The sequence below is a fragment of the Lolium rigidum genome, chromosome 3 (assembly GCF_022539505.1).
Source record: "Lolium rigidum isolate FL_2022 chromosome 3, APGP_CSIRO_Lrig_0.1, whole genome shotgun sequence".
Lineage (NCBI taxonomy): Eukaryota > Viridiplantae > Streptophyta > Magnoliopsida > Poales > Poaceae > Lolium > Lolium rigidum.
This window is the reverse complement of record NC_061510.1, coordinates 360,218,521-360,245,018: the sequence shown is the minus strand read 5'-3', so window position 1 is coordinate 360,245,018 and position 26,498 is coordinate 360,218,521. Positions and strand designations below refer to the sequence as shown.

Below are 26,498 nucleotides of genomic sequence, written 5' to 3'. Positions count from 1 at the left end.
TTGTCCACCGCATCGCCGAAAGCTTCCTCGCCACCAACGACATCGACTACTACATGGACTTGCGCGCTGTCTGCAGCAACTGGCGCTCCGCCACCGACGACCCCAAGCGCAACCCAGACCAACCTCGCTTCCGTCCCCGGCAGTGGATCGTGCTCGACGACTACGTCTCCGGGAGAGACAGCACGCGCCTCTTGGTGAACACCGGCACCGGCCGCTTCCTCCGCAAGGAGCTCGAGTTCCCGCTGCTCGGCAACTATTATGTCATCGCCACAACGGTCGGCGGATTCTTCGTGCTGGCCGACTATCACTACCCTCATGCTGCTCACATCCTCCACCCTTTCACGGGCCACATGATCCACTTCAAGGCGGCCATGCCCTCCGACGAGGTACATGCTGCCGCTGTCTTCGGATCCTCGCCCACCCTTGTCCTGCTCTGCGACTCAGAGCATAAGCAGTACGTGGCTGATCCTGACAGCGAGTGTTTCGTCGAGGACGAGGATGAGCATGCATATCCTCTGATACGGCTGGCCGTCGTCGGCGGCATGTACGCTGACGGCGAGCAGAGACCGGTGCCACCATTCCCAGCAGCCGCGGCGGAGAAGATCCTTGATCTGATGAGGCAGTTCTCCATCGATCCTTCTCAAATGTTCACGGATGACATTATCGATCATTTTGCGGTTGATGATGCTCCGGAGATCGGGAGCCGCTGTTTCCTAGTGCAATCTGAGGGAGAAATGTTTATCATCATCAAGCTGCGACAGCAGCAGCAGGGTATGAAGGTTTTCAAGATGGACGCCAGCAGAGCTGTGCTCGAGCCTGTGAAGGGCATAGGCAGCCGTGCGATCTTCATCGGTTACCGTAGGTGCCTGGCTGTTGTCAATGCTGATAAGTTCCCATCTGTTGAGGCCAACTGCATTTACCACATTAGAGGTATGAATCCCACCTCTCACGTCTGCCTGTATGACGTCTACAAGTACGCCCTCAGGGACGAGGAAGAGGAGATGATCTCTGATGCCATATGTTGGTCAGATCACATTCCCAGCATACGAGATGACACTGATCCTCCTTTCACAGCCGTTCAGCTCCTCTCCAGCTACACCATCAACGTCCGGGAATCTGAACTTGCAATTGTGCAGATGCGGCAAGTGGATATTGATCAGTTAGTGGATGATTTCTTCTCCTCAATCAACTAGTAGGACTACGTTGAGGCCAAAAGCAACTCTAGTATATTGCACACCGTAGATTTTATCTGTTTTGTAATGCTTTCTGGCGTCTATGTACGTCTGTCCTTGCCTAAACTCCAGCTTATAGCAATGAAATGTACTTGGTTCAATTTTGTTTCCGCCTCTTCATTTCGCCGATGTGGAACACAGTCACTGAGTATAATATGTAGAGGACAAGTGGCAGGGCGACCTCACTTAACCTAGGACAAGGGACTTCTAATCAGCTGGAATGCCCTATCCTTTTGCACTTCATTGTTCACAAATAAGATTTCAATTGCAGATGTAATTTGTGTGCACAGGAAATAGTACTCCCTCTCTCTTTGTATACAAGGCCACTAAGTCTTGTCTTAAGCCAAACATGTTTATGTTTGACCAAACATGTTTATGTTTGACCAGATTTATATGAAAAAATATGAACACCGTACATGTCCAATTAAGTATAATTATTATCAGAAACCACTGTATTTGTGGTGTCATTAACCTATTACATCTTTTGGGAACAAATTTGCAATTTCATCACCCAAAACAGATGGGAGACGATTCCCTGTTTCACCTGGTTTAATGATGCACTTATATTGCTCTTGTTGTTGCAGATATGCAAAGTTTTACAATTTTGCACTACCAAAAAACTATGCACATTTGTATTATACCAAAAGAAACTTATATTTATGTACTTCCGTTCTATACTTAGCTAATGTTTTCTTCACCATGCTATAATCCATATACTCACTAGCAAGCATATCAGTTCCAGCTTGCTATTAGTTTCTAGTTCGTAACAACACAACTAAATCCCATAAATTATGAGATGATTCTAGTTAGTAGTCATGAATTTGGTTTAGGTACCAGGACTGAGCTAAGATTGACTAGAAATAATAAGATCTGGAGCATGTGAGTGTTCAATTTTTGTGAGATGTGTATACTGTATACATACATACTCCCTCCGATCCCTTTTAATTGACTCGGATTTAGTACAAAGTTGTACTAACACCATATATCAGTAGTTGAGTGTTTAATCTTAAGCTTATCGGCAAAAAACCTGTTTAGACATCTATTAGGAAATGAGAATATATTGTATAACACTAACACCCTATATTATTTACTTCAAATGACAACCATCTCTCCATGCATGAGAGTTGAGACCACAAAACCCAAGCACCAGTTGATAAAAGTGCAAAGTATATTACGAAGCATGGTACATAGTTCACTAGCTAAGATCATAAAGGCTAGTCTTTAACTGACTAAATTCAATATTGTGCATGCAAAGTGAAATGACATGGAAAAGAGGGGGTCTACCTTGATGAAATGTCAATAGCAGCATGTAACAGACACAAATCAGAACTAGACATATTTACTTCCACAAAAGTGACTGCTTAGCATAAATTTGTGAATCTATATAGTTTTGCACATTTCAATATAAAAACATCAGAAATAATATCTGTTCAGACAATAGTTAGGTATAAGTAGGTATCACTTTGACAACCACAGTGGACATGATCATTCTGTACTGATGGCTCCATCAGGTCTGCGAGAACAACCAAACAACTACATGCTAGGCGGAGAATGGGGCTGCACGATTCTAGACGCACGCCCGCGCTAGCACCCACCTCCCACCTCTAGCCCCGCCGCCGCCGTGCCCTCGCCGGTAGCCTCCCTCCCTCCCCTCCTCCCGAGCCGGCGCCCTCCCCGGCGTCATGTCGTCCGGCAACAGCTGCGACGGTCGCGGCCACCGCCGCCAGGAGCGCTGGATCTCCGACGGCGACCTCTCCGCATCCAGCTCGCGCAGCTACAGCGACGTCGCCCGCACGCCGCCCCGCGCCGCCACGCCGCCGCCGCCGCCTCCCCCTCCGCCGGAAGCCACCCAGGTTGCCCCTCGCGCGCCGGCCTCCACCCGCATCGGCCCCCGCTCTGAGGTGCACCGCGTCCGCCGCGACGACGCGCCTCGCGGGCCTGACGCCAACGGCTGGCAGCAGCCGCGACGCCGGCACCACCAGCGGCGCCGCCCCCAGCACGCCGGAGGCCACGCGCAGCGACGCCGCAGTCCCTCTCCCGAGCTGGAGGGCGGCCTCTGCTTCAGGTGCCTGGAGCCTGGACATCCCGTCCGTGGCTGCACCAACGAGGTGCGGTGTCGCCGCTGCCTCCTCTCCGGCCACGCCAGTAGGGACTGCACGCCTGAGCAACGCGCCTACGACCGCGCTCGGGCCCGCCCGCCGCCAAGAGACGAAGGCCCACCTCAACACCGCCGCACCGCGCCGCCTCCGCCCTCACCCCAGCTGCTGGCTCAACAAACTCTCCCGGTGTCCACCGCGCTCGTCACCACAGCCGCGCCGCCTCTGCCTCCTCCTCCTCCGCAGCAACCCATGCTGCTGGCGCGCACCGTCGATCCTTTGGGTCCAGTGCGTGCCCCAGCCGCGACGACGACGGCACGTACTGTTGATCCTACGGGTCCGGTGCGTGTCATCCTCTCGCGCAGCGTTGAGATGGAGCAGGCGGAAGCCGTCCTACGACGCGCGATGGTCGCCTCCGTCACCGGAACGAGGCCGACCGTCTCTGCTGACCAAGTGGCGGAGGTGCTCACGGCCAGTTTCGACCTCCAAGCCGGCGACTTTACCGTCCATCTTCACCACCCCGAGGAGTTCCTCATCATTTTCGCCACCCAAGAGCTCAAAGACAGGCTGTCTGGCGACCACTTCATCGGCAACACAAGCTTCTCGCTCACCGTCCGTCCTTGGTGCAAACTGGCGCATGCCGGCTGCGGCAGGTTCGAGCACCGCGTCGAGCTTGAGCTCCGTGGCATCCCCGCGCAAGCCTGGAACGTCTCCACGGCGGAATCGCTGCTGAGAGATAGCTGCTGGGTGGAGAGGATTCATCCTGGCACGCGCTCCAGGGCCGACATGGCCGTCTTCCGGCTCACCGCCCGCACCCACGACCCCTCCACCATCCGTCGGCAAGCCATCCTCGAGGTCGTCGAGATCATTCCCGCGCGCAACCCGACGGAGCCGCCAACCATAAGAACGCTCACGTATCCCATATCGATCAGGATCACGCCGGATGTCCTCGACGGCCCGCGGCCTGGTGCCGCCGATGATCCGCCGGGCGACAACGACGGAGCCGACAAGGACGCTGAGGGCTCTGGACGGGCCGCGCGGCGCGGCCCTCGCCGCCGCTGCCGCAAACGCCGCCGCCCCGACGCCGACGCTGCTCCTCCCGCCGGGCGCGCAGATGGCATGGCCTTGGACGAGCCTGCCTGGACCATGGACTGCACCCAGACGCGTGCTGACGGCGTCTGCATGGACCGCCGCTGGGCTGATGCACGCCGGCCAGTTCCGCCGCCGTGCCGGCGCTGGCGCCGCGCCGCCACCGTCGCGCAGTGGCGCACCATGGATGCATGGCCCGGTCAGGAAAGGCGGCGCCAGCCACGTCAACCTCGTCGCCTAGCGCAAAGTGGAAGGCTGGAATGGCGCCGAAAGGACCAGCCACAGGGACCCACCACGACCCGTGCTGACGTTGCGGCCACGGTCACCACGACCGCAGCGGATCCGAGGCCGGTAGAACCTGCTGGATCCCCAGATGGCATGAGCCCATTGGCCGATCCAGCACGAGAGGGAGAGGCAGTGGACCCGCCCACGACCAGGTCGCCGACCATTTTGAATCCTGCGTCGCCAGCTGCACCTCCCGACAGCCAGGAGCGGGCCACCCCTGACGAGACCAACGCCTGCTCACATCGGGACCCCTCCTTCTCTTTGGACAGTATGGTACCTGACTCTCTGCTGGCGGAACCTGCTCCCAATGCTGATTCCTTGTCGGGGCAAAGCGAGGCTGCTACCTGCCAAGAACCTGCCAACGATCTCATGCCCACCTCTAGCCTGGTTGCTGCAAAGGAGAACCAGATGGCTGCGACCGTGCACCAGGGCACGACTCCTGTTGATGCGACTCCTGTGCAAGCTGCCTCGTCTGGGCCGTCCTCTCCAGCTCGTGAATCGGAAGCCCAGCAAGCCCACCAGCCCCAAGCCCAGCTGCCCCAGAGGCCCACAACTCCGACTCCGCCAACCGACGACCGTGCAGCACTGCGATCTGCGCCAGGCCGCTTCGCGTCGCCACCGATCACGCTGCGCCGCTCCAGAAACATCGCCGCGGCGCCGCCACAGCAGTGGACCCTGGGAGACTTCCTCAAAGCTGCCACCAAGCATCTAGACGCCACCCTGCCAACCCCCGGAAGGAAATCACGCCGGCAGCCCCTGAACTTCACCCCTCGTCGTGGACGATCGGCCACTGCCGCATGCAATGGGGCACCGCCCACGGCTGAGCGCAGGGCCCAGACCCAGGTCCTACGAACCTTGGGCATCATTGGAGTGAATCAGGCCATATCTGCCGCCGAGATGGCCGCATACGATCATGTGTTCGCTGCGCCGATCCCTCTTGCTGTCCTGACGGCCATCGCAGCACTGGTTGATCAACAGATCCCAGCCTCCGCCGCCCCTTCGCCAATACCCATGGCTGTCGACGCTGCATGCGAGTGATCGATTCTGACCTGTCCTTTGCCGTCGACCACTACTTGATGGATCACGGCTTACGTATCGCTATCTGGAACGTTAGGGGGCTCAACGCGCGTGCTAGACGCCTGGCCATTAGATCGCTGATCGACACTGCAAACGCATCCATTGTTTGCCTTCAGGAAACAAAGATGAACTTGATCTACTCCTCCATTGTCTTAGAAACTCTTGGCTCCGAATTCGATGACTACACATACTTGCCGGCACAAGGCACTAGAGGGGGTATTCTCCTAGCATGGAAGAGCAGGGACGTGTCCATCACGGACCCAATGTTCACCATGAACGCCATTACTGCCAAGGTCACCGTGGGCGCCAGCACTCCCTGGTGGATCTCGGTGGTTTACGGCCCGCAAGAGGAGGACGACAAGATCAATTTCCTCCAGGAGCTGCGTGACGTTAGGGCTGACTGCCAAGGGCCATGGATGCTTTGTGGAGATTTCAATCTCATATATCGTGCAGAAGATAAAAACAACGGCAACTTAAACCGGAGAATGATGGGCAAGTTCCGCCGCCTCCTCAATGATTTGCTGCTCAAGGAGGTGTACTTGAATGGGCGCCGCTACACTTGGTCGAATGAGCAGTCCCCTCCGACGCTTGTTCACCTCGACCGTGTGCTCTGCACCGCTGACTGGGAGGAGCTACAGAGGGAATGCCACCTCCGATGCCTCGCATCGGTTGTTTCTGACCATAGCCCCTTGTTGCTGGACTGCTCTCCCATGCCCGCTGCCCACAGGCGATTCCACTTTGAGGACTTCTGGTTGCGCCTGGATGGCTTCCAGGAGGTTGTGGCTGAGGCGTGGAACTCTGTATGGGACGTGGACCCTTTCCAACGGCTGCGACTACGGCTACAGGCCACCGCGCGCAAACTCACGAGCTGGAGTGCACGCTCCGTTGGAAACGTCAGGGATAAGATGGCCATCTCGCGCGAGCTCATGCTGCGCTTCGACAAGGCCGAGGAGGACAGAACGCTCACTGCCCATGAGAACCAGTTTCGCAAACAGCTCAAGGTTGCCTACCTAGGCCTCGCTTCCCTGGATCGAACAATTGCTTGGCAGCGTGCCCGCTTAGCCTATCTCAAGGAAGGAGATGCCAACACCTCCTTCTACCACCGCCAATGCACGTTTAGGAGGCAGAAGAACAGGATTTTCAGCATCACCACGGATGATCAGGTGCTCACCTCGCATGAGGACATGGCGGGGGCAGTTTTTGCGCACTTTGACGCACTCCTTGGCACGGCTGTTCGCCGGGAGCACACGCTAGACCTTTCAAACCTGATCGAGCCCCAAGACCTAAGCCACATCGATGAGCCTTTTGGCGCTGAAGAGATTTGGAGTGCGATTAAGAGGCTGCCGGCACGCAAGGCGCCGGGGCCAGACGGCTTCACTGCAGAGTTTCTGCGGGCTTGCTGGCCCACGGTCAAGCAAGACTTCGTTGACGTCTTCCAGCAATTGTTCGACATGCGCGGCCGCGGCTTCAGCAAGCTCAACCAGGCCCTCCTCACTCTGTTGCCCAAGCGTGCCGACGCAAGCCACGTGGCCGACTATCGCCCGATTAGCCTGATTCACCTAGTCGCCAAGATCTTCGCCAAAGTTCTGTCCCTTAGGCTCGCTCCCAGCCTTGACAGCCTCGTCAGCAATAACCAGAACGCGTTCATCACGGGAAGAAGCCTCCACGACAACTTCGTCCTTGTGCGGCAATCTGCGAGGCTGCTGCATCAGCTGGGGGCGCCAAGGATTCTACTCAAGCTTGACATGGCAAAGGCCTTTGACTCCCTCTCATGGCCATTCCTTTTTGAAGCCATGAAGCAGTATGGGTTCGGGGACAGGTTCCTTGAGTGGCTATCCATCCTCCTGTCCTCTGCGAGCACACGCATCCTCCTGAACGGGGAGCCCGGCCCACCTATATGGCACCAGCGAGGGCTACGCCAGGGAGACCCCCTGTCGCCCCAACTGTTCGTCCTCGCCATCGATGTCCTGAGTAGGCTCTTCAAGCGCGCAGTCGAGCTGGGAATCATGCAGAGTCTACACCCAAGGAAGCTGATACCGTCCATCTCCCTGTATGCCGACGACGTAGTGCTCTTTTGCCACCCATCCGTTGGAGACACCATGGCTGTCAAGGAAATCCTCAACTTGTTTGGTCGCTCATCCGGCCTCCACGTCAACTTCGCCAAGAGCTCGGCCACGCCGCTGCGCTGCACCACGGAGGATATTGCGCTGGCTGCTGAGCGCCTTGGCTGCCCGGTGGCAGCCCTCCCTATCACCTACCTTGGCATCCCGCTCACGATCAGGCGACCGACCGCTGCTCAGCTCCAGCCTATTGTCGACAGCATTGCCGGCCGCCTGCCAACCTGGAAGGCTGGGCTCATGAACAAGGCAGGGCGCCTAGCCATGGTCAAGTCTGTGCTCTGTGCCATTCCTATACATCAGCTGCTGGTCTATGCACCACCGAAGAAATCGCTAAAGATGATCGAGAAGGTCAAGCGTGGCTTCCTATGGGCCGGACGCGCTGCCGCCAACGGCGGCCATTGTCATGTTAATTGGAGCCGTGTGTGCCGGCCCCTATCCCTTGGCGGTCTCGGCGTCCAAGACATTGGGCGGGCAGGGCTTGCCCTCAGACTCAGATGGCTATGGCTGTCCCGCACGGACGATGGCAGAGCCTGGAGCGGCCTGGACTTACAGTTTTCTGAGGAGGAGCGAGCACTCTTCTTCGCGTCGACGACCATGCGCATTGGCAATGGGCAGAAAGCCCTATTTTGGGAGGACCGGTGGGTCAACGGTAAAGCCATCAAGGAGATCGCACCCTTGCTATACAACTGCATCCCCAAGAGACGCCGCAAATCTAGGACTGTGGCTGATGGGCTCCAAGGGAACAGCTGGGCAAGAGACATCCAGGGCGTGCTTGGGGTACATGAGATCGGCCAGTACCTTCAGCTATGGCTCTCGATCCAGGATACCCCTCTCACCGACTCAGCGGACAGACTGATATGGAAGTGGACTGCCGCTGGCACATACACTGCTCGCTCATGCTATCTAGCCACCTTCCACGGATCAACAGCTTGTTACTCCTGGAGGCTCATCTGGAGAACCTGGGCGCCGCCGAAGGTGAAGTTCTTCCATTGGCTCGCCAACCTTGACAGATGCTGGACCGCTGAGCGCCTTGCTAGACACGGACTCCCACACCATGCCAGGTGCTTGCTTTGCGACCAGGCACCTGAGTCCATGCGACACTTGATGCTTGAATGCCCCTTCACCCGACAGGCTTGGCACGAGACCCTTGCATGGCTTAGGATGACTACGGCTGCCCCTGACCACGAGCCATCCATCATGGACTGGTGGCGACGCGCAAGATTGGACACTCCCAAGCCACTGCGCAAAGGCCTTGCCTCTGCCACCCTCCTCATCCCATGGATGGTTTGGAAACACCGAAACTCCTGCGTTTTTGAGGGTGCCCGGCCATCAATCACACTCCTACTTTCCATGATCAAGGAAGAGATTAGCTCATGGGCAAAGGCCGGTGCTAGGGGACTACGTGTAGTTCTGCCATCAACCTGGGATGTACACTGATGTAAAAACTGTTTCTTGTAACCCACCTCTTAGGAGGTTGTAAACCTATTCTATCTTTTCAATGAAATGAAGCGCAAAGGTCCTTTGCGTTTTCTCGAAAAATGATCATTCTGTACTAACTACCAAGATCAGACTTTTATGCGGGTTTAGGTATATTTTGTACAGTAAGTATGAAAAGATAAGCATGAAAAGTAAAAGAGAAAGTTGAACCTGTGACATCATGCTACTAACTCAGTAACTCTTGACGTCGTGATTGATCGAGTAGAAGGGTAACGTGTGTAGTTGCGAACTGGTGCATTTCCTAGCATCTTCAACCTCAGCTCAAACTTGTTTTGGGTCAATCTTCCAGAGGCTAACAAGCTAGTTCAAGCATTACCCTAGCTCGGACAGGCTGGACTCGGTTCCAGTCAAATTTGCACTGGCACTGAAAGGCCTCAATATAAATATCCCCTCAAAGGTTTGGACTACTGAAGTACGTACTGGCAGATGGACTTTGAATAGGATCAGTGTTACTTGGCCAATGTATCAATATGAGTTGCCAGTGGAAGAACTGCAGTATCTACTCCATTTTCAGCAAGACCTATAATTCCTTGTTGGTTGCTGCATAAACCAACCGATCCCGTGAAAAATTCAATAAAGTGAAGATCCATAAGGCTTTACGCTTCTGTGTCAATTCAGCTGGAGAGTTCTTCATCGTCAACAGAATCCGAAAGGTCGGCACGTCCTCTAGATTGACCTCGAACAGTCTGCCTCCCACTACTCCGCTTCTGCCCTCTTCTTTTCTTTGACTTAGGCATCTCTTCAAGATCCCTCGCCCCACGCCTCTTATACATTTTAAAGCTGACATGTCTCTCCTCTGCCATCAACCTCACCTTCTCAGTAATTTCAGCAGCAATCTGTCTATTGTACAGCTTCTTCAGTCCCTTCATTAGCTTTGCAAATGTGTCAGGCTGTGGCATCAGCCCTGCCTCAAGCATGTCCAAGCAATACAAGCATGCCTCCTTGACATGTTTCTTCGCAAAAGCGCATGGATCCAGATTGTTCATGCCTCACATTTAGTTCACAACCTTTGGTGAGGATGCAACCCCAAATATCCTTTGCAAGCTCAAGTTTCTCATCTCTGACTAAAGCATTGAGGCGGTCCTTCAGCACTCCGTACTGTGGTGCGACAAAGAGGCCCCTCCCAACCATGTCCTTAAAATAATTGCATGCCTCGACCAGTGACCCCTGCCCAACAAGCCCATTCACCATGATTGCAAACGTGTCGACCCCAGGACTAAGCCCGCTATTCTCCATCTCGTTCCATAATGCCACAGCTTGTTTTGTCTCTCCAAGCTTACAGGACAACCAGATCACCACTTTGTAGATACTGAGGTCTGGGGGGCACTTGCACTCCCTCATCTAGAATTCTGTATCCTTTTGCACTTCATTTGCCACAAATAAGATTTCTAGGTTCACACTCCAACAGGCTGATTTGTATGGGCTTGGAGTCTGAACATGTTCAAGTGGTTTCATGGTTTTTGGACTCCAGAAAAACAACACAACCGCTAGGGATATAAGCCAACAGAGAAAGCTGAGAAAGATAAGTGAAAAATACAGTTGGAAATAATAGACCACAGAAACTAGGGATTTCCATGCATATAACGCAATAGCCAATTAAGATGGGAACTCTGGTTTGCAGGCTGGCATTTGTCTTGCACCCCTTCGGTAAATGCCAGCACAGAATGCCAGACAGCATGTCACAGCAATGGCAGACGCTAAAGAGTGCATCACCTCTAGTTTTAGAGTTCCCAATGACACAAGATTTAATTTTAGCGCAAAGCTTGATGTTATCTAATGATGAGTTGAACCCGACGGATTAGCACTTGGGATGACATGACCATCTAGGTAGCCCCTCTTGGCCTCGAGACGACCTCTTGCATCAAGTATTTTCGTTCGTTGGCAACCAAATACGCATCAAATAACTAGCAGGGGCTATCACATATACCAGTCCAGCCCTCCAAATGTCAGATGTTAACCAATTGCAGGAGCGAAAAGATATATCTCAGAATGAAATTTATGAATTTATATGGTTTTGCATATTTCAATAAAAAAAAGTAGAAGTAATATCTACTCAGATATAGGATATAAGCTGGTACAAACTTGGCAACCACAGTGCACATATTCTGCACCAACTACCAACATTACACTTTCAAGTGTGTTTAGGTATATTCCTACAGTAAGCCACTAAGCCAGTAACTAACTCTCGATGACATAATTGATGGGGTGGAGGAGTTTGTTACTTGTGTAATTGCGACCTGTTGCATTTATCCCTAGCATCTTCAATCTCAGCTCAAGCTTGTTTTGGGTCAATCTTCTGGTGGTAAACAAGCCTAGATCAGAAAAGCTGAACTCACTTCCAGGCTCCAGCCAGTCGTATTATAAATTGGCTATATTTTTCGCACTGAAAGGTCCATTGGGCCCTGAAAGGTTTGAATACTTGAGTACATGCTGGCAAATGAACTTCAGATATGGAACACAGTGTCACTTCGCCCATGCCTCCAGATGAGGTGCCAGTAGCAAATACTGCAAATCGGCTCCATTTTCAGCAAGACCAGTATTTCCTTATCAGTTGCTTCATAAACCAACTGGTCCCAAGAACAATTCAATCAAGTGAAGATCCAGTGGCACATTACCTCTTTTGCTCCTATGTCAATTCAGCTGGAGAATTCTTCATCGTCAACAGAATCCGAAAGGTCGGCATGTTCTTTAGATTGATCTTGAACAGTCCGCCTCCCGTTACTCCGCTTCTGCCCTCTCTTTTTCTTTGACTTAGGCTTCTCTTCAAGATCCCTCACCCCACGCCTCTTATACATTTTAAAGCTGACATGTCTCTCCTCCGCCATCAACCTCACCTTCTCAGTAATTTCAGCAGCAATCTGTCTGTTGTACAGCTTCTTCAGTCCCTTCATGAGCTTTGCAAATGTGTCAGGCTGTGGCATCAGCCCTGCCTCAAGCATGTCCAAGCAATACAAGCATGCCTCCTTGACATGTTTCTTCGCATACAACGCATGGATCCAGATTGTCCATGCACTCACATTTAGTTCACAGCCTTTGCTTAGAATGCAACCCCAAACATCCTTTGCAAGCTCAAGTTTCTCATCTCTGACCAACGCATTGAGGAGGTCCTTCAGCATTCCATACTGTGGTGCGACAAATAGGCCCCTCCCAACCATGTCTTTGAAGTAATTGCACGCGTCGACCAGCGACCCCTGCCCAACAAGCCCATTCACCATGATTGCGAACGAGTCGACCCCAGGACTGAGCCCGCTATTCTCCATCTCGTTCCACAACGCCACGGCTTGTTTCGTCTCTCCGAGCTTACAGGACAACCGGATCACCACATTGTAGATACTGAGGTCTGGGGGGCACTTGCACTCCCTCATCCGCTCCATCAGCTCCAGGCACTCCTCCAGCTGCTCCTTCCTCTCATGCGCCACAAAGAACCCAAGGTACACGGCAGGATCCACCCGCAGCGCGTCCCTCGACATTGCATCCAGGAACTCGTACCCCTGGGCTACCCTGCCGGCCTTGCAGAACGCGCTGACCAGGGTGCCGTACGTGACAGAATCCGGTGCGCATCCCTTCCTGCGCATTTCAACAAACACCCTCATTACCTCATCAACCCTGCCCCTGGACCCGAGCCCCTGCATCAGGGTGGTGTAGGACACGGCATTGGGAGGGCAGTCCTGTCGATCCATCTCCTTTGTCAGCTCGAACGCGTCCTCGAACCTGCCGTCGGCGACGAACCCCGCGAGGAGGGTGTTGAAGACGACGACGTCCGGGGCGACGTCCGCGGTCTTCATGCGGGCGAGCACGTGCTTGGCCTCGTCGAGCTTGCCCTGGCGGCACCACCCGTAGAGCAGGGCGGTGTAGTGGCGGATGGAGAGCGGGAGACGGGTGTGGAGCTCCTCGACGAGGCGCTCGGCGGCGGCGACGTGGCCGGTCTTGGAGAGGGACTCGAGGAGGGAGAGGAAGAGGGAGGGGTGGTCGTGGTCGGGGCGGGAGGCGAGGAGCGAGAGCGCGAAGGGCAGGGCGCGCGGCGGCGGGAGGCGGCGGAGCACGGGCGAGAGGATGGAGGAGGAGAGGAGGTGGGAGGGCAGCGGCGCGAGGAGGGCGGGGCTGGGCGCGGCGGACGCGCGCGAGAAGTACTTGGCGAGGAGCGCGAGCGAGGAGGGGAGCGGCGCGGAGGGCAGCGACGGCGAGCACCAGTGGAAGTAGTCGAGCGCGAGGGAGGACGCGGCGCCGCAGCGGCGGAGCACGGCGTCGAGGAGGCGCGGGGAGGTGGCGTCGAGCCCCGACGCGGACAGCGCGGAGGCGAGCTTCTGCGGGTCGGAGCTGTGGCGGCGGAGCAGGCGGTACGCGAGCTCCGCGGAGGAGGCGAGGGTGTGGTCGCTGGCGGCGCCGGTGGAGAGGCGGCGGCGGAGAGGGGCGGAGAGGCGCTGCATTTTGGTGGTTCGTCCTCGGTTTCCCGGGGCAGACTGACCTGACGCTGTAGGCTGTAGCACAGCACGCGGGAGTTCAGAGTTCAGAGTTGAAACTGACTGAAGAAAATGCACAGGTCATCTGATAGTATTTTTTAAGAAATTTTGCAGGTTTCTATGGTATATACGGAGTATAATACACTATTTTACGAACACTTTGATAATCTTTTCAAAACTTCGATGTGTCTCAACCCAAGATTAGACCGGATGCTCTTGCTGCATTACTACGCTTGGAGCTTGGAGCTCGTCGCCACCAAAGCTGATGAACCATTCTGAACTGTAAAACTGGGACGTCTCACAGGAATTGACAAGCAATTCTTCACCAATAATAAGCACCAAACAACTGCATTTCTGTAACGATTATACTTGTTTGAAGATGCATCATTGCTGCATAGCAACTCAGTATATACAAGTTTACAACGCTGTTGAACCGCTCAACCGAATAATAAAAAACCCGCTATGTACTGATACTTTTTATTTCCATCAGATCTTTAGTTTCCGCGCAATTAAATACTAACCATGAGGTGTACATCACTGGAACACATAGTCCCATCTCAGGTGGCAACAAAATTGTTCGATCCTTGCCCAGCCTATGGTCAAGTCGCTAGCTACGCAAACAGAAACACGCTGTTTGTACCTTTGTCGACAATATCCTAGTCTATATCAGAGACGTGTGCTTTTCCAAGAACAAACTCACAGATAAAATTTGCCTGTAGGCCCGCAGGAGCCACAGAAGATTCTTCTTGGCCATTCACCTGATGCCTGATGGCATGGCCTGCAAGCCGCGTATACAGGGTTGTAACAACAGAGACCAAGCTATTCCATGGAAGAGCCAGTCAAGCTGGATATACGCATCAATTTGCGTTATTTTTCCTCTCAAGTTTTATTGCCTCGTAAGATTTGACAACCTCCTTGAACTCTTCTTCTGCCGTCTCTGCACCAGATAAAACCTTCATGGTATTAGTAACTATACAGCACAAAAAAATTGCACATGGAGAAACACAGTATCCACGAAGAAATGAAGGAAGGCGTTAAACCACCTCTATTATCTTGATTTTGATCAGGATGGACCTCCATTGCTTTTGTTCTAAAAGCACTCTGCAGATGACAACCCAAAGTCAGAAAACAAAACCACATTGGTCAGACATGACAAACATACCAAAAAATCCTTAGGTTCCCAGATCTTAGGGAGGTCTTTATTACCCTAAATAATCCTAACAATTTGATGCGTGGACGTACAAGATTGCTTGCAATTCTTGATTTTGGGAACAAATCCTTTTTCTGTTGATTTAACCATTCACCAATATAGCCACCACTTATTCCAAATATTTCTCAACCCAACCCTCTCACAAATTAACCATCAAACAGGCTATACGACTGCTTAGGCCGCGTTTGGTTGAGCGTATTTTAGCCAAAACAGCTGTAAGAAGCCGGAACACTTCCCCTAGTCAGCGCTTGGTTCACCGGATATTTCTCTTCCCCATTTTTTTCCCACGCGGGTTTCACGCGATGACTGACCCGTATATTTCACGGAACCCCCATGCTCCAGAAAATACCGCCGTTTTCGGCAGGCACAACAAAACGACGCAGACGCTTTTTCTCGACAGGGTTTCAACTGACATTCCAAGCGCGGCCTTAAGAATTTCCAGTAAGGAAATGCGAGGGAGAGAACAGAAAGCACCTAAATACATTGATATGTACTTCAAACAGGCTATACAACAGGTATCAGGAAATGTGAGGGAGATAACAGAGTTGGCACACAAGTGGTTTTATTAATCCTACTCATAATCAGCTTCCCTCAGAAACCACCTAAATACATTGATATGTAATTGGAAAAGATTTAAAACTTAACTGATTGCTTCAACCAAAGGAGAAGCAATCTTAAACTTTGGCAATAAACATCAGATTTGCAGTAAAGGTGCTAATTTTGATCTTGACATCGAACTTCTATCAAACATCAAAGTTCTTAAAGGAAATCCGATGGAAAACCAATATAAGTTCTTAAAGTGCTTATTTTCCACAGAAAATCAATTCAGCGTGACAACTTAAGGATCTTAAGGTCAGCTTAGATACTTTATCAGCAATATATGATCAACATAAAAAACAATCAATATCGGCACAATATGGAAGATGACAATGCTAGGTGGGACAAGTTCAAATCATACTGAACAGAGGACTAGAGGTAGAGCAGGGTGACAGGATTGCGATACCTTTAGTTCCGCATCTGTGTATGGTGTCCCTCGTGACCTATAAAGAAATAACATGGCTTGTGAAAAAAATAGTATAGCTTCAGATAACATCATCATGCTCATAATAATAAAGAACAATTTCAGGGTTATATATGCTTTTTCAAAGCACTTCTAAAGCTATTTTCTTAATATAGCAACAATGTAGAAACCTCTTCGTTTGAGCAAGAACACAAATATTCTACTGTAATTGATAAAGAATAAATGCAACTGATTCCTAAGCACAGCATAGCAAGGCAATCCTCATAGGAGCGTCGGGTGGCTGCAAGATGCTTCATCATGTACCCTGTCTACTTTCTACTAGCAGAGGCCCATTAAGGTATGTAGTCAAAGACTCATAAAAATTGGCATTACTGAAGCAAAGTAGGTCTGCCTATTATTCTTCAAACAAGTGATCGACTAAATCCCAAACACATCATAAAGGTGAAATAACAAAGATTAATTATCAGATTGACATATCAGCTAGAACAAGCAAGCATAATTGGTAGTGTTGGGGTGCTTGGGTGAAAAAAAAATCAAGTTAATAGATGAGAAAAATATGAAATGGTATGTAGTAGAGCTTGCAAATCTAACCAAATGCCTCAGCTCCCTTCCTTTGAATCTTGCAACATACAGTCTGAGGTTCTTAGCATTTTTTTACTTTGAGGAATTATAGTGCATAGCAAATCAATTGAATCACTCATAAACACACTCCATTTTTAATCCTGTGTAAGGAACTAGAAAGTCTCTTGTGAAGGTATGACCATGAATAACCAATAGCCATGCAATAAGCAGATTAGATGAAAAGGAATATACAGTTAGAGGTTTAAGCAAATATGGAAATACCTGTCAAGACCAAGAACTGAATAATGATGTGACATAGGATAACCCCTAGGTCCCGCTGGTGTATATGTCCGTTTATTTTTATTTTCCGAGTTAGATGTATCAGACTGCCAATACCAGTCATCCCGTGGGATGTAATTATATCCACCTGGGGGGCCATTCTCCTTCCAACTTTCATAACTATTCCTGAATTTGTTCCTCTCTCGGTTGAAAACACTTTGCATGTGCCTTATTCTTTGCTGGCCAAATTGAAGCCAACAAGAAGTCAGTATACTGAAGGAGTAAACAGAGAAAGTGATCTGAATGCACTGTTTGAGAAACTAAAACTGAGGCTAGGACATAGAAGTCACTAATTTAGCACAATGCAATTTCTCACGAATATACATTACATTTACTGCAGGCAATGTTCTGAAGCATAACAACATATAGACAGCGAGTGTAACTTCCAAAATTCTTAAATTCTTAAGTTATACACTTTACATGTCTATCTTAATTAATAAAAGGTTCAATAGTGCGAATATAGTTCAACAAACTCACAACTCTCTCCTGTTCATCCTCAAATTCCTGCTGCATACGTTGATGATATCTTCTCCTAGCGTCCTCACTGAAACTTCCACTAGAGCTGTTACTTGTCTTCCTCCAAGCTGATGTTGTCTGCACCTTATTCAGCTTTCGAAGGAAGAGCAGAAGAAAAAAGAGAGAGGATATAAGTAAGAACCTCAAAGTCAAAACGCAATGAAAACTAAGCGTATAACAAAGGTTTTTGACTCGCTGATTAGTCGCTGTATAGTCGCCAACTAATCTAATCGCCAAGTCATTTTCTCAAAATCATGGTGAACTCACGACTAAACAGTAACTTATGGTGACTATACAGTGAATTTTATCGACTAATTGCTGAGTCGCAGGATTGGTGATTTAGTTTGACTCGGTGGCTCAAAAGCCTTGCGTATAACTGAGTGTAGGATGACCAATTCATCAACTGCTCTCGGTTCTTCCTATGTCTTCAAAGTAGAATTAACATTGGACTAACAACTGAACCATTGGGATTCTGGCAATACCAAGGTGAGCTTCACGGAAAATATGGTACTCATTCGCAAAAAAAAAGGAAAAATATGGTACTTAATATGTGTTGGAGGGAGTAGATTTCTTCCTGTGGATGGTCTACCTTAATACAGTTTGACGATAATGAAGAGAGGTTGGCCTTGGCACAATCTTAAACACCAAACTGTAATCAAATTGAGAGAGCGAGACTACAATTCTCATCAGACCATTACACACACCTAAGGATCCTTCGGCTATTTCCCATAGAAAAACAACCCAAGCAATATTGTATTGCACAAGACATAAACACAAATTTGGAGGTTCCCTTAGCTCTACTATTCCATATTGAGTAAACAAGCTAACAACCCTCGTCAGTCAGATGATCTGGAATGCGCTTGCCAGTAGTTTACAAAGGCCATATAAAAGAAAAACAAGCATTCTGGGCAACCAAGAAACTAATAACAACTTACAAAGGTACCTGAGTGTAGAACCAGCCGACACCCCTACGAACTTGGGCAACCTGGCAACAACAGAGTTGAGAAGAAATAAAAATGTCAAACAAATGGAATCTAACATCAGTCCGTTCCGAATTGTAAGATGTTCTGGCTTTTTTTTTTCTGAATCTTATGTATCTAGACGCATTTGAGAGTGTGTGTTCACTCATTTCATAGTCCACAATCCACATTGAAATACCCAAAACATCTTATAACGGAGGGAGAAGCAGATAGCCAAGATACTACGGTATACTTTATCCTCAGCACTTGCAAGCGACCATTTGAAGCAGTTGACGAGGAATCGTGAACACAGCAGATTCAATTAAGCCAGTAGTATACTGCATAACGCAAACAGGGGAAGGTGGGTGGGCTGTGCTCACCGCGAGGGTCGCGCTGGCGGCCCCGACGAGGCCGAAGATGAGGATCCCCCAGGCCTTGGAAGGCCGCCCCTCCTGCTCCCTCCCAGCGGCGGGCTTGTCTTTGTCCCCCTCCGGCGAGGACATCTCCTCTGGTCCGCGGACTTTTCCTACCTCCCGATTCGAGCTCGACGCCGAGGGCCGCGGGAGGCCAGGCTCATGCTTCCCGGATCAAACCACTCTCCCGCCGCGGTTGAATTCTCCCGCCGCGGTTGAATTCTCCGCCGGCGTCTGCTGGATTGCGGCGACCGGGGGAGGAGGAGGAGGAAGATTCGGAGTTGGATTGGTGGGCGGTGCGGGAGGACGGAGGGAGGAGACGAACTGGTCGCGAAGCCGCAGCCGACTGATGGCGCCACGCGTAGGATGAGTGGAATCACGTTCGCTCGGGCTTTCGGCACGCGGGTTCCATCGGGGCCCGCGTTAATCCGTGTGCCGCACTTGAAGCAGCGCTCCTGTCCGTTGGATTGTTTTTTACAGCGCTTTGCATCCGTCCATTGGGTTTGGATCGCAAAAGTGAGGCTGTGATTCCTGAAACTATGTTTGACATCAAATTCAATCTCGATATTCGGCCCCGATTCTCATGGGAGTCGTTTAGTTTTTATAGGGTTGATACGATCTAATCCGCTTATCCAATCAACCTATCTACTTTTTAGGCTGGTGCCAATGCCTCACCTCACTCTCACCCGCCACGTCAGCTTTTTCCCTCACTCTCACCCCACTCTCACCCTAATGCACGGGCTATAGTGTCATCTCTCACTTCTCTCTCCTCCACATCACCATTTCTTTTTCACATTAAGTTATTTCACTCGAATTTTTGTAGACATTCAAAATAATGCAAGAAAATTATTTTATTCAACTAAAAATGTTACCGATTACATAATAATTAATAAAAATACAAATTATGTTTCTTGTTTTTCTAAATAGCCTATATGACAAGTGTGTACTTGTGTTTGTATTTTGAACTGAAAGAGTAAAAAAAGGAAAGAAAATAAAAGAAGGAAAGAAAATAAAATAAAAACCGAGATTTAAAGAATAAAAGAAGGAAAGAAAATAAAATAAAAATAAAAACAGACCGGGTCGTCTCCTACCTCCTATCGCCCCCACTCTCGCCCGTGTCGCCGGCGCCCGCCGCCCGCCTCTCGCCCTCCCTCCCGCCTCGCTCACGCCGCCAACGCGGGCGGTAGCCGGGCGGCAGCGGGCGCTACCGCCGGGCGCCCCAGCCAGCGCCTGCCGCTACCGTCCCGCCCCACTCCCGCCCGCCTCCCGCCCCGCCACGGGCGATAGCGCCCCACCGCGTTGGCACCAGCCTTACGTGGCATTTTTAAGATCTGGATAAGCTTTTTTTGTTAAAAAAACTAAAGTATTCGAATCTTACAAATGCCAAGTAAGATGGTTGCTCGGCAGAACAGAGTAGTGAATACCGAATAGTGCAAACTTTCAACCCTCCAAATTTATTTGATTTTTTTAGTTTGTTAAGTCTAAAGTATAAGATATTTCGGGTTGAGATTTCGCATGTTGATATAGTACACCATTTCGTATGTGAAAAAAGGTGCAGCAATTTATTGATCATCATCATTGTTATAAATGAGATGCACAATAAACGAAGAACGAAAAGTAAAACACTGCAGGGGACACGAGATTTTAACGTGGAAAACCCTTGCAACACACAAGGGAAAAACCACGGGCGCCAGCCAGCAAAACTTCACTATTTCGGTGGTGTTTACAAACGCCGTGGGTGTACAATGATGCGATGATAACCCTAGCGGCGGCTTACAGGGAATATAAATAGGCGGTGGCAACGATCCGTACGCTTCGGCCCAAGCCTCCGGCGACGGGCCTCGCTCCGCTCGTCAGAAGTTAGCCTCCCTTTAGTATATGAATTTGGATCACAAAATAACAAACTCCACCTTGAGACAAATTCCTTGTAGCATGAACTTCAACAATCACCTGAATCAACAAAGAAAACACTTGCTCGGCGCCAATAGCCACTTGGGCTAAACAAGTTATACCAACCAAGCTTGAGCAAAGCTCAAACTTGGACACAGGGACAGAGCTTAGTCATCATATCAGCAGGATTATCATGAGTACTAATCTTGCATACCTTCACTTTACCTTTTGCAACCACATCTCTGATTGCGTGGTACTTAATATCAATGTGCTTTGTCCTATCATGGAACATCTGATCTTTAGTAAGATAAATAGCACTTTGACTCATCACTGAACAACTTAATGCAAGAATTATCTCCACAAAGCTCAAGCATATAACCCTTTCAGCTCAAACAGCCTCTTTACCTCGCCTCAAGCAATAGCCATGTACTCAGCCTCGGTAGTAGATTGTGCAACGAAGCATCTCGCAAAGTAGCCTTCCAGCTAACAAGCACATCCACCAACAGTAAACACATAACCCGTGAGGGACCTTCTCCGATCCAAATCGCCAGACATAATCTGAATCCACATATCCGGCGAGCCCCTCACCAATCCTGCCAAACCTCAAGCAAGCTTTTGATGTGCCGCGAAGGTACCTGAAAATCCACCGAACAGACTTTCCAATGTTCTTTACCGGGATTAGCCATGTATCGACCGACCAAACTCATAGCATATGATAGATCGGGACGTGAACAAACCATGGCATACATCAAGGAACCAACGAGCACTAGAATAGGGAACTCGAGACATGTACTCAATATCATCTTTAGAGCTAGGACATTGCAAAGTCGACAACTTGAAATGAGAAGCAATAGGAGTAGTAACCGACTTTGCATCATGCATATTAAAACGATGAAGAACTTTCTCAATGTACTTTTCCCGACTAAGAAACAACAAACTAGACTTTCTGTCCCTTTTGATTTCCATGCCTAGTATTTTCTTAGCGGGACCAAGATCCTTCATCTCAAACTCACTACTTAATTGATTCTTTAAAGTAGTGATCTCTTTCATGCTCTTAGCGAGCAATCAACATATCATCAACATATAGCAGCAAATAAATAGGTGATCCATTAACAAACTTGATATACACACAACTATCATACCGAGATCTCTCAAAACCATGTGTAAGCATAAATGAATCAAACCTTTTATACCACATCGTCGTGGCGACCGTTTCGGACCATAAAGGGACCTCTTTAATTTGCAAACAAGATCCTCCTTACCGGGCACAACATAACCTTCGAGGTTGGTCCATATATATATCCTCCTCCAACTCACCATGCAGAAAGCAGTCTTTACATCTAGCTGCTCAAGCTCAAGATCATGCATAGCAACAATACCAAAGAAAGCACGAATAGAACTATGCTTCACAACCGGGGAGAATACATCATTATAATCAACACCTGGAATTTGACTGAAACCTTTTGCTACTAACCTTGCCTTAAACCGTGGAGGCTCATTAGGAGACAAACCTTCCTTTCTTACGAATATCCACTTGCGGCGGACAGCCTTCTTTTGTTTAGGCAAGTGCACAACATCCCATGTGCCATTCTTCTCAAGCGATTGCATCTCTTCTTGCATCGCACCTACCCACTTATCTTTATCAACCGAAGCAATGGCTTCAGTATATGTAGCTGGTTCAATATCATGCTCCACCTGTTCAGCACAACTCAAAGCATAAACAACAATATCACATTCTTGAATTAATCGGCCCAAGCCTCCGGCGACGGGCCTCGCTCCGCTCGTCAGAAGTTAGCCTCCCTTTAGTATATGAATTTGGATCACAAAATAACAATCATCAATAATAATGCAAAGAAACCAAAAGCAAATGAAAATTATAATTTCGTTTTTAGACCACCTAGGAAGACTACTCACACTAGCACGAGCCGAAGACGTGCCGTCAACCTCGCTCGGCGTTGCTAGAGCTGGGCAAAGCTCGTCGTTGTTGTAGTGGATAAACGAGAAGTCGTTGTGCAAAGACCTCAAAAGACCAGTGTATCAGGGCAACAACACCATCTCCAAAGATGAGATATGTAGATCGAAAAGAGTCATACCTGAAACTACACCATCGAATAGAAAAACTCACATAATCTCAAGATATCCGCGGGATGCACAACTCCACGCGCTCTTTGTTGGCGCTAAACGCACAACTCCGCGGTATCTTATTCTAATTTGAAGATGTAGTTTTTGTCTCACCATTTTGAAGAAGATGCCTGAAAAATAACCTAAATAGTCTGGGTCATTCTTGAATTCACAATCCACGAGTTGCACCCGCATTTTTTTATTTAGCCGCATCATAGCACTCTTCGATAACACACACAATTGATGGAACTTTTGTTGAATTTTGATAGGATGTCCTTAGAAAATGTATAATGTTGAATGCTACAATACCGGTGACAAATACATTGTCTGCGAGTTGACCAATGTTGCAATATGCCCGATACCATGCGCTATTACCATGACTCTTCCTTATAAATGAATCAACGACATGCCATGGGTGCATATTTTCTGTAGATGGGCAACTATGTAGACGCGTCTCAGAACGCCGTCATCCTCGAGACTCGGGTGTTGACGTGCTTGTCATGGCCATCAGAGAGTAGGGAGGCGTGGTGAAGTTCGACATTGGCACCTATATGCGGGCACAACCAATGGAAATGCAAAATTGTAGAGCATCTGAAGGAGGCGAAGTATTTAATAGTGGATGGTGATATATAATGTTTGTACGACTGGAGTTGTGGTGTCGATGTCAGTGGCCGTCATAGTCTTCATGGATGCATGCAAGATTAACTTGCCTGAGAACGAGCACGCAACAGACAATTTATTGATCATCATCATCAATAATAATGCAAAGAAACCAAAAGCAAATGAAAATTATAATTTCGTTTTTAGACCACCTAGGAAGACTACTCACACTAGCACGAGCCGAAGACGTGCCGTCAACCTCGCTCGGCGTTGCTAGAGCTGGGCAAAGCTCGTCGTTGTTGTAGTGGATAAACGAGAAGTCGTTGTGCAAAGACCTCAAAAGACCAGTGTATCAGGGCAACAACACCATCTCCAAAGATGAGATATGTAGATCAAAAAGAGTCATACCTGAAGCTACACCATCGAATAGAAAAACTCACATAATCTCAAGATATCCGCGGGATGCACAACTCCACGCGCTCTTTGTTGGCGCTAAACGCACAACTCCGCGGTATCTTATTCTAATTTGAAGATGTAGTTTTTGTCTCACCATTTTGAAGAAGATGCTGAAAAATAACCTAAATAGTCTGGTCATTCTTGAATTCACAATCCACGAGTTGCACCTGCATTTTTTTATTTAGCTGCATCATAGCACTCTTCAGTAACACACACAATTGATGGAACTTTTGTTGAATTTTGATAGGATGTCCTTAGAAAATGTATAATGTTGAATGCTACAATACCGGTGACAAATACATTGTCTGCGAGTTGACCAATGTTGCAATATGCCCGATACCATGCGCTATTACCATGACTCTTCCTTATAAATGAATCAACGACATGCCATGGGTGCATATTTTCTGTAGATGGGCAACTATGTAGACGCGTCTGATGTCTACGGGTGCTTCTATTCTTGTAGACAGTGTTGCGGCTTCAAGAGCAGAGGTTTGTAGAACAGCAGCAAGTTTCCCTTAAGTGGATCACCCAAGGTTTATCGAACTCAGGGAGGAAGAGGTCAAAGATATCCCTCTCATGCAACCCTGCAACCACAAAGCAAGAAGTCTCTTGTGTCCCCAACACACCTAATAGGTGCACTAGTTCGGCGAAGAGATAGTGAAATACAAGTGGTATGAATAAATGCGAGCGAGTAGTAACGGCGCCGTAAAAGTGCTTGCTGGCGTGCGGTTGATGGTAGTAGTATTGCAGGAAGTAAAGATGCGATAAAACGAGTAAACAAGCAGACGATAGCGATATTTAGGAACAAGGCCTAGGGATCATACTTTCACTAGTGGACACTCTCAACATTGATCACATAACAGAATAAATAGATAGATGCTAGACTCTACACCCTCTTGTTGGATGATGAACACCACTAAGCGTGTAGGATTACACGAACCCTCAATGCCGGAGTTAACAAGCTCCACAATATTCAATGTTCATATTTAAATAACCTTAGAGTGCATAACGAGATCAACATAACCAAACCAAGTACTAATATAGCATGCACACTTGTCACCTTCACACTACGAAAGGAGGAATAGATCACATCAATACTATCATAGCAATAGTTAACTTCATAATCTACAAGAGATCACAATCATAGCCCACGCCAAGTACTACACGATGCACACACTTGTCACCATTACACCGTGCGGGAGGAATAAACTACTTTAATAACATCACTAGAGTAGCACGCAGATATATTGTGATACAAAACACATTGCAATCATAAAGAGATATAAATAAGCACTTCACTATGCCATTCATAACGGCGAATAAGTATTCGTGAAATATAGTCTAAGAGACCCACACGGTGCACACACCTGTCACCTTTACACACGTGGGACAAGGAGTCTCCGGAGATCACATAAGTAAAACCCACTTGACTAGCATAATGACATCTAGATTACAAGCATCATCATATGAATCTCAATCATGTAAGGCAGCTCATGAGATTATTGTATTGAAGCACATAGGAGAGAGATGAACCACATAGCTACCGGTACAGCCCCGAGCCTCGATGGAGAACTACTCCCTCCTCATGGGAGACGAGCAGCGTTGATGAAGATGGCGGTGGTGTCGATGGAGGAGCCTTCGGGGGCACTTCCCCGTCCCGGCGGCGTGCCGGAACGGAGACTCCTGTCCCCAGATCTTGGCTTCGCGATGGCGGCGGCTCTGGAAGGTTTCTCGTACCGTGGCTTTTCCGTATCGAGGTTTTAGGTCAGGGACCTTTTTATAGGCGAAGAGGCGGAGTCGGAGGGGCGACGAGGAGGTGACACACTAGGGGGGCGCCCCCCCCCCCCTAGGCCGCGCAGCCCTGTCATCTGGGGGCCCAGTGGCCCCCCTCTGGCGACTCTCGGGTGTTCTGGAAGCTTCGTGGAAAAATAGGATGATGGGCCTTGATTTCGTCCGATTCCGAGAATATTTCCTTACTAGGATTTACGGAACCAAAAACGAGCGAAAACGAGAGCTGGCCCTTCGGCATCTCGTCAATAGGTTAGTTCCGGAAAACGCATAAATATGACATAAAGTATGTATAAAACATGTAGATATCATCAATAATGTGGCATGGAACATAAGAAATTATCGATACGTCGGAGACGTATCAGCATCCCCAAGCTTAGTTCCTGCTCGTCCCGAGCGGAGTAAACGATAACAAAGATAATTTCTGGAGTGACATGCCATCATAACCTTGATCATACTATTGTAAACACATGTAATGAATGCAGCGATCAAAACAATGGTAATGACATGAGTAAACAAGCTGAATCATAAAGCAAAGACTTTTCATGAATAGTACTTTCAAGACAAGCATCAATAAGTCTTGCATAAGAGTTAACTCATAAAGCAATAAATCAAAGTAAAGGTATTGAAGCAACACAATGGAAGATTAAGTTTCAGCGGTTGCTTTCAACTTGCAACATGTATATCTCATGGATATTGTCAACATAAAGTAATATGATGAATGCAATATGCAAGTATGTAGGAATCAATGCACAGTTCACACAAGTG

At 49.1% G+C, this 26,498-nt stretch overlaps 2 protein-coding genes across 2 annotated transcripts; both read right to left on the bottom strand.

The window, feature by feature from the left end:
* Positions 1-11,566: 11,566 nt before the first annotated feature.
* On the bottom strand, positions 11,567-13,823 carry LOC124700411 (pentatricopeptide repeat-containing protein At3g49730-like). Its single transcript, XM_047232544.1, has one exon. The coding sequence runs from the start codon at positions 13,821-13,823 to the stop codon at positions 12,033-12,035; it is 1,791 nt and encodes a 596-aa protein (XP_047088500.1). The 3' UTR covers positions 11,567-12,032.
* A 402-nt stretch (positions 13,824-14,225) lies between these two features.
* On the bottom strand, positions 14,226-19,198 carry LOC124704151. The gene is made up of 7 exons (XM_047236388.1): positions 18,843-19,198; positions 18,447-18,488; positions 17,465-17,596; positions 16,931-17,166; positions 16,070-16,106; positions 14,900-14,957; positions 14,226-14,793 (listed from the first exon to the last, which is right to left on the bottom strand). Exons 1-7 carry the CDS (start codon positions 18,963-18,965, stop codon positions 14,714-14,716), a joined length of 708 nt encoding a protein of 235 aa, XP_047092344.1. The 5' UTR covers positions 18,966-19,198; the 3' UTR covers positions 14,226-14,713.
* Positions 19,199-26,498: the final 7,300 nt, after the last annotated feature.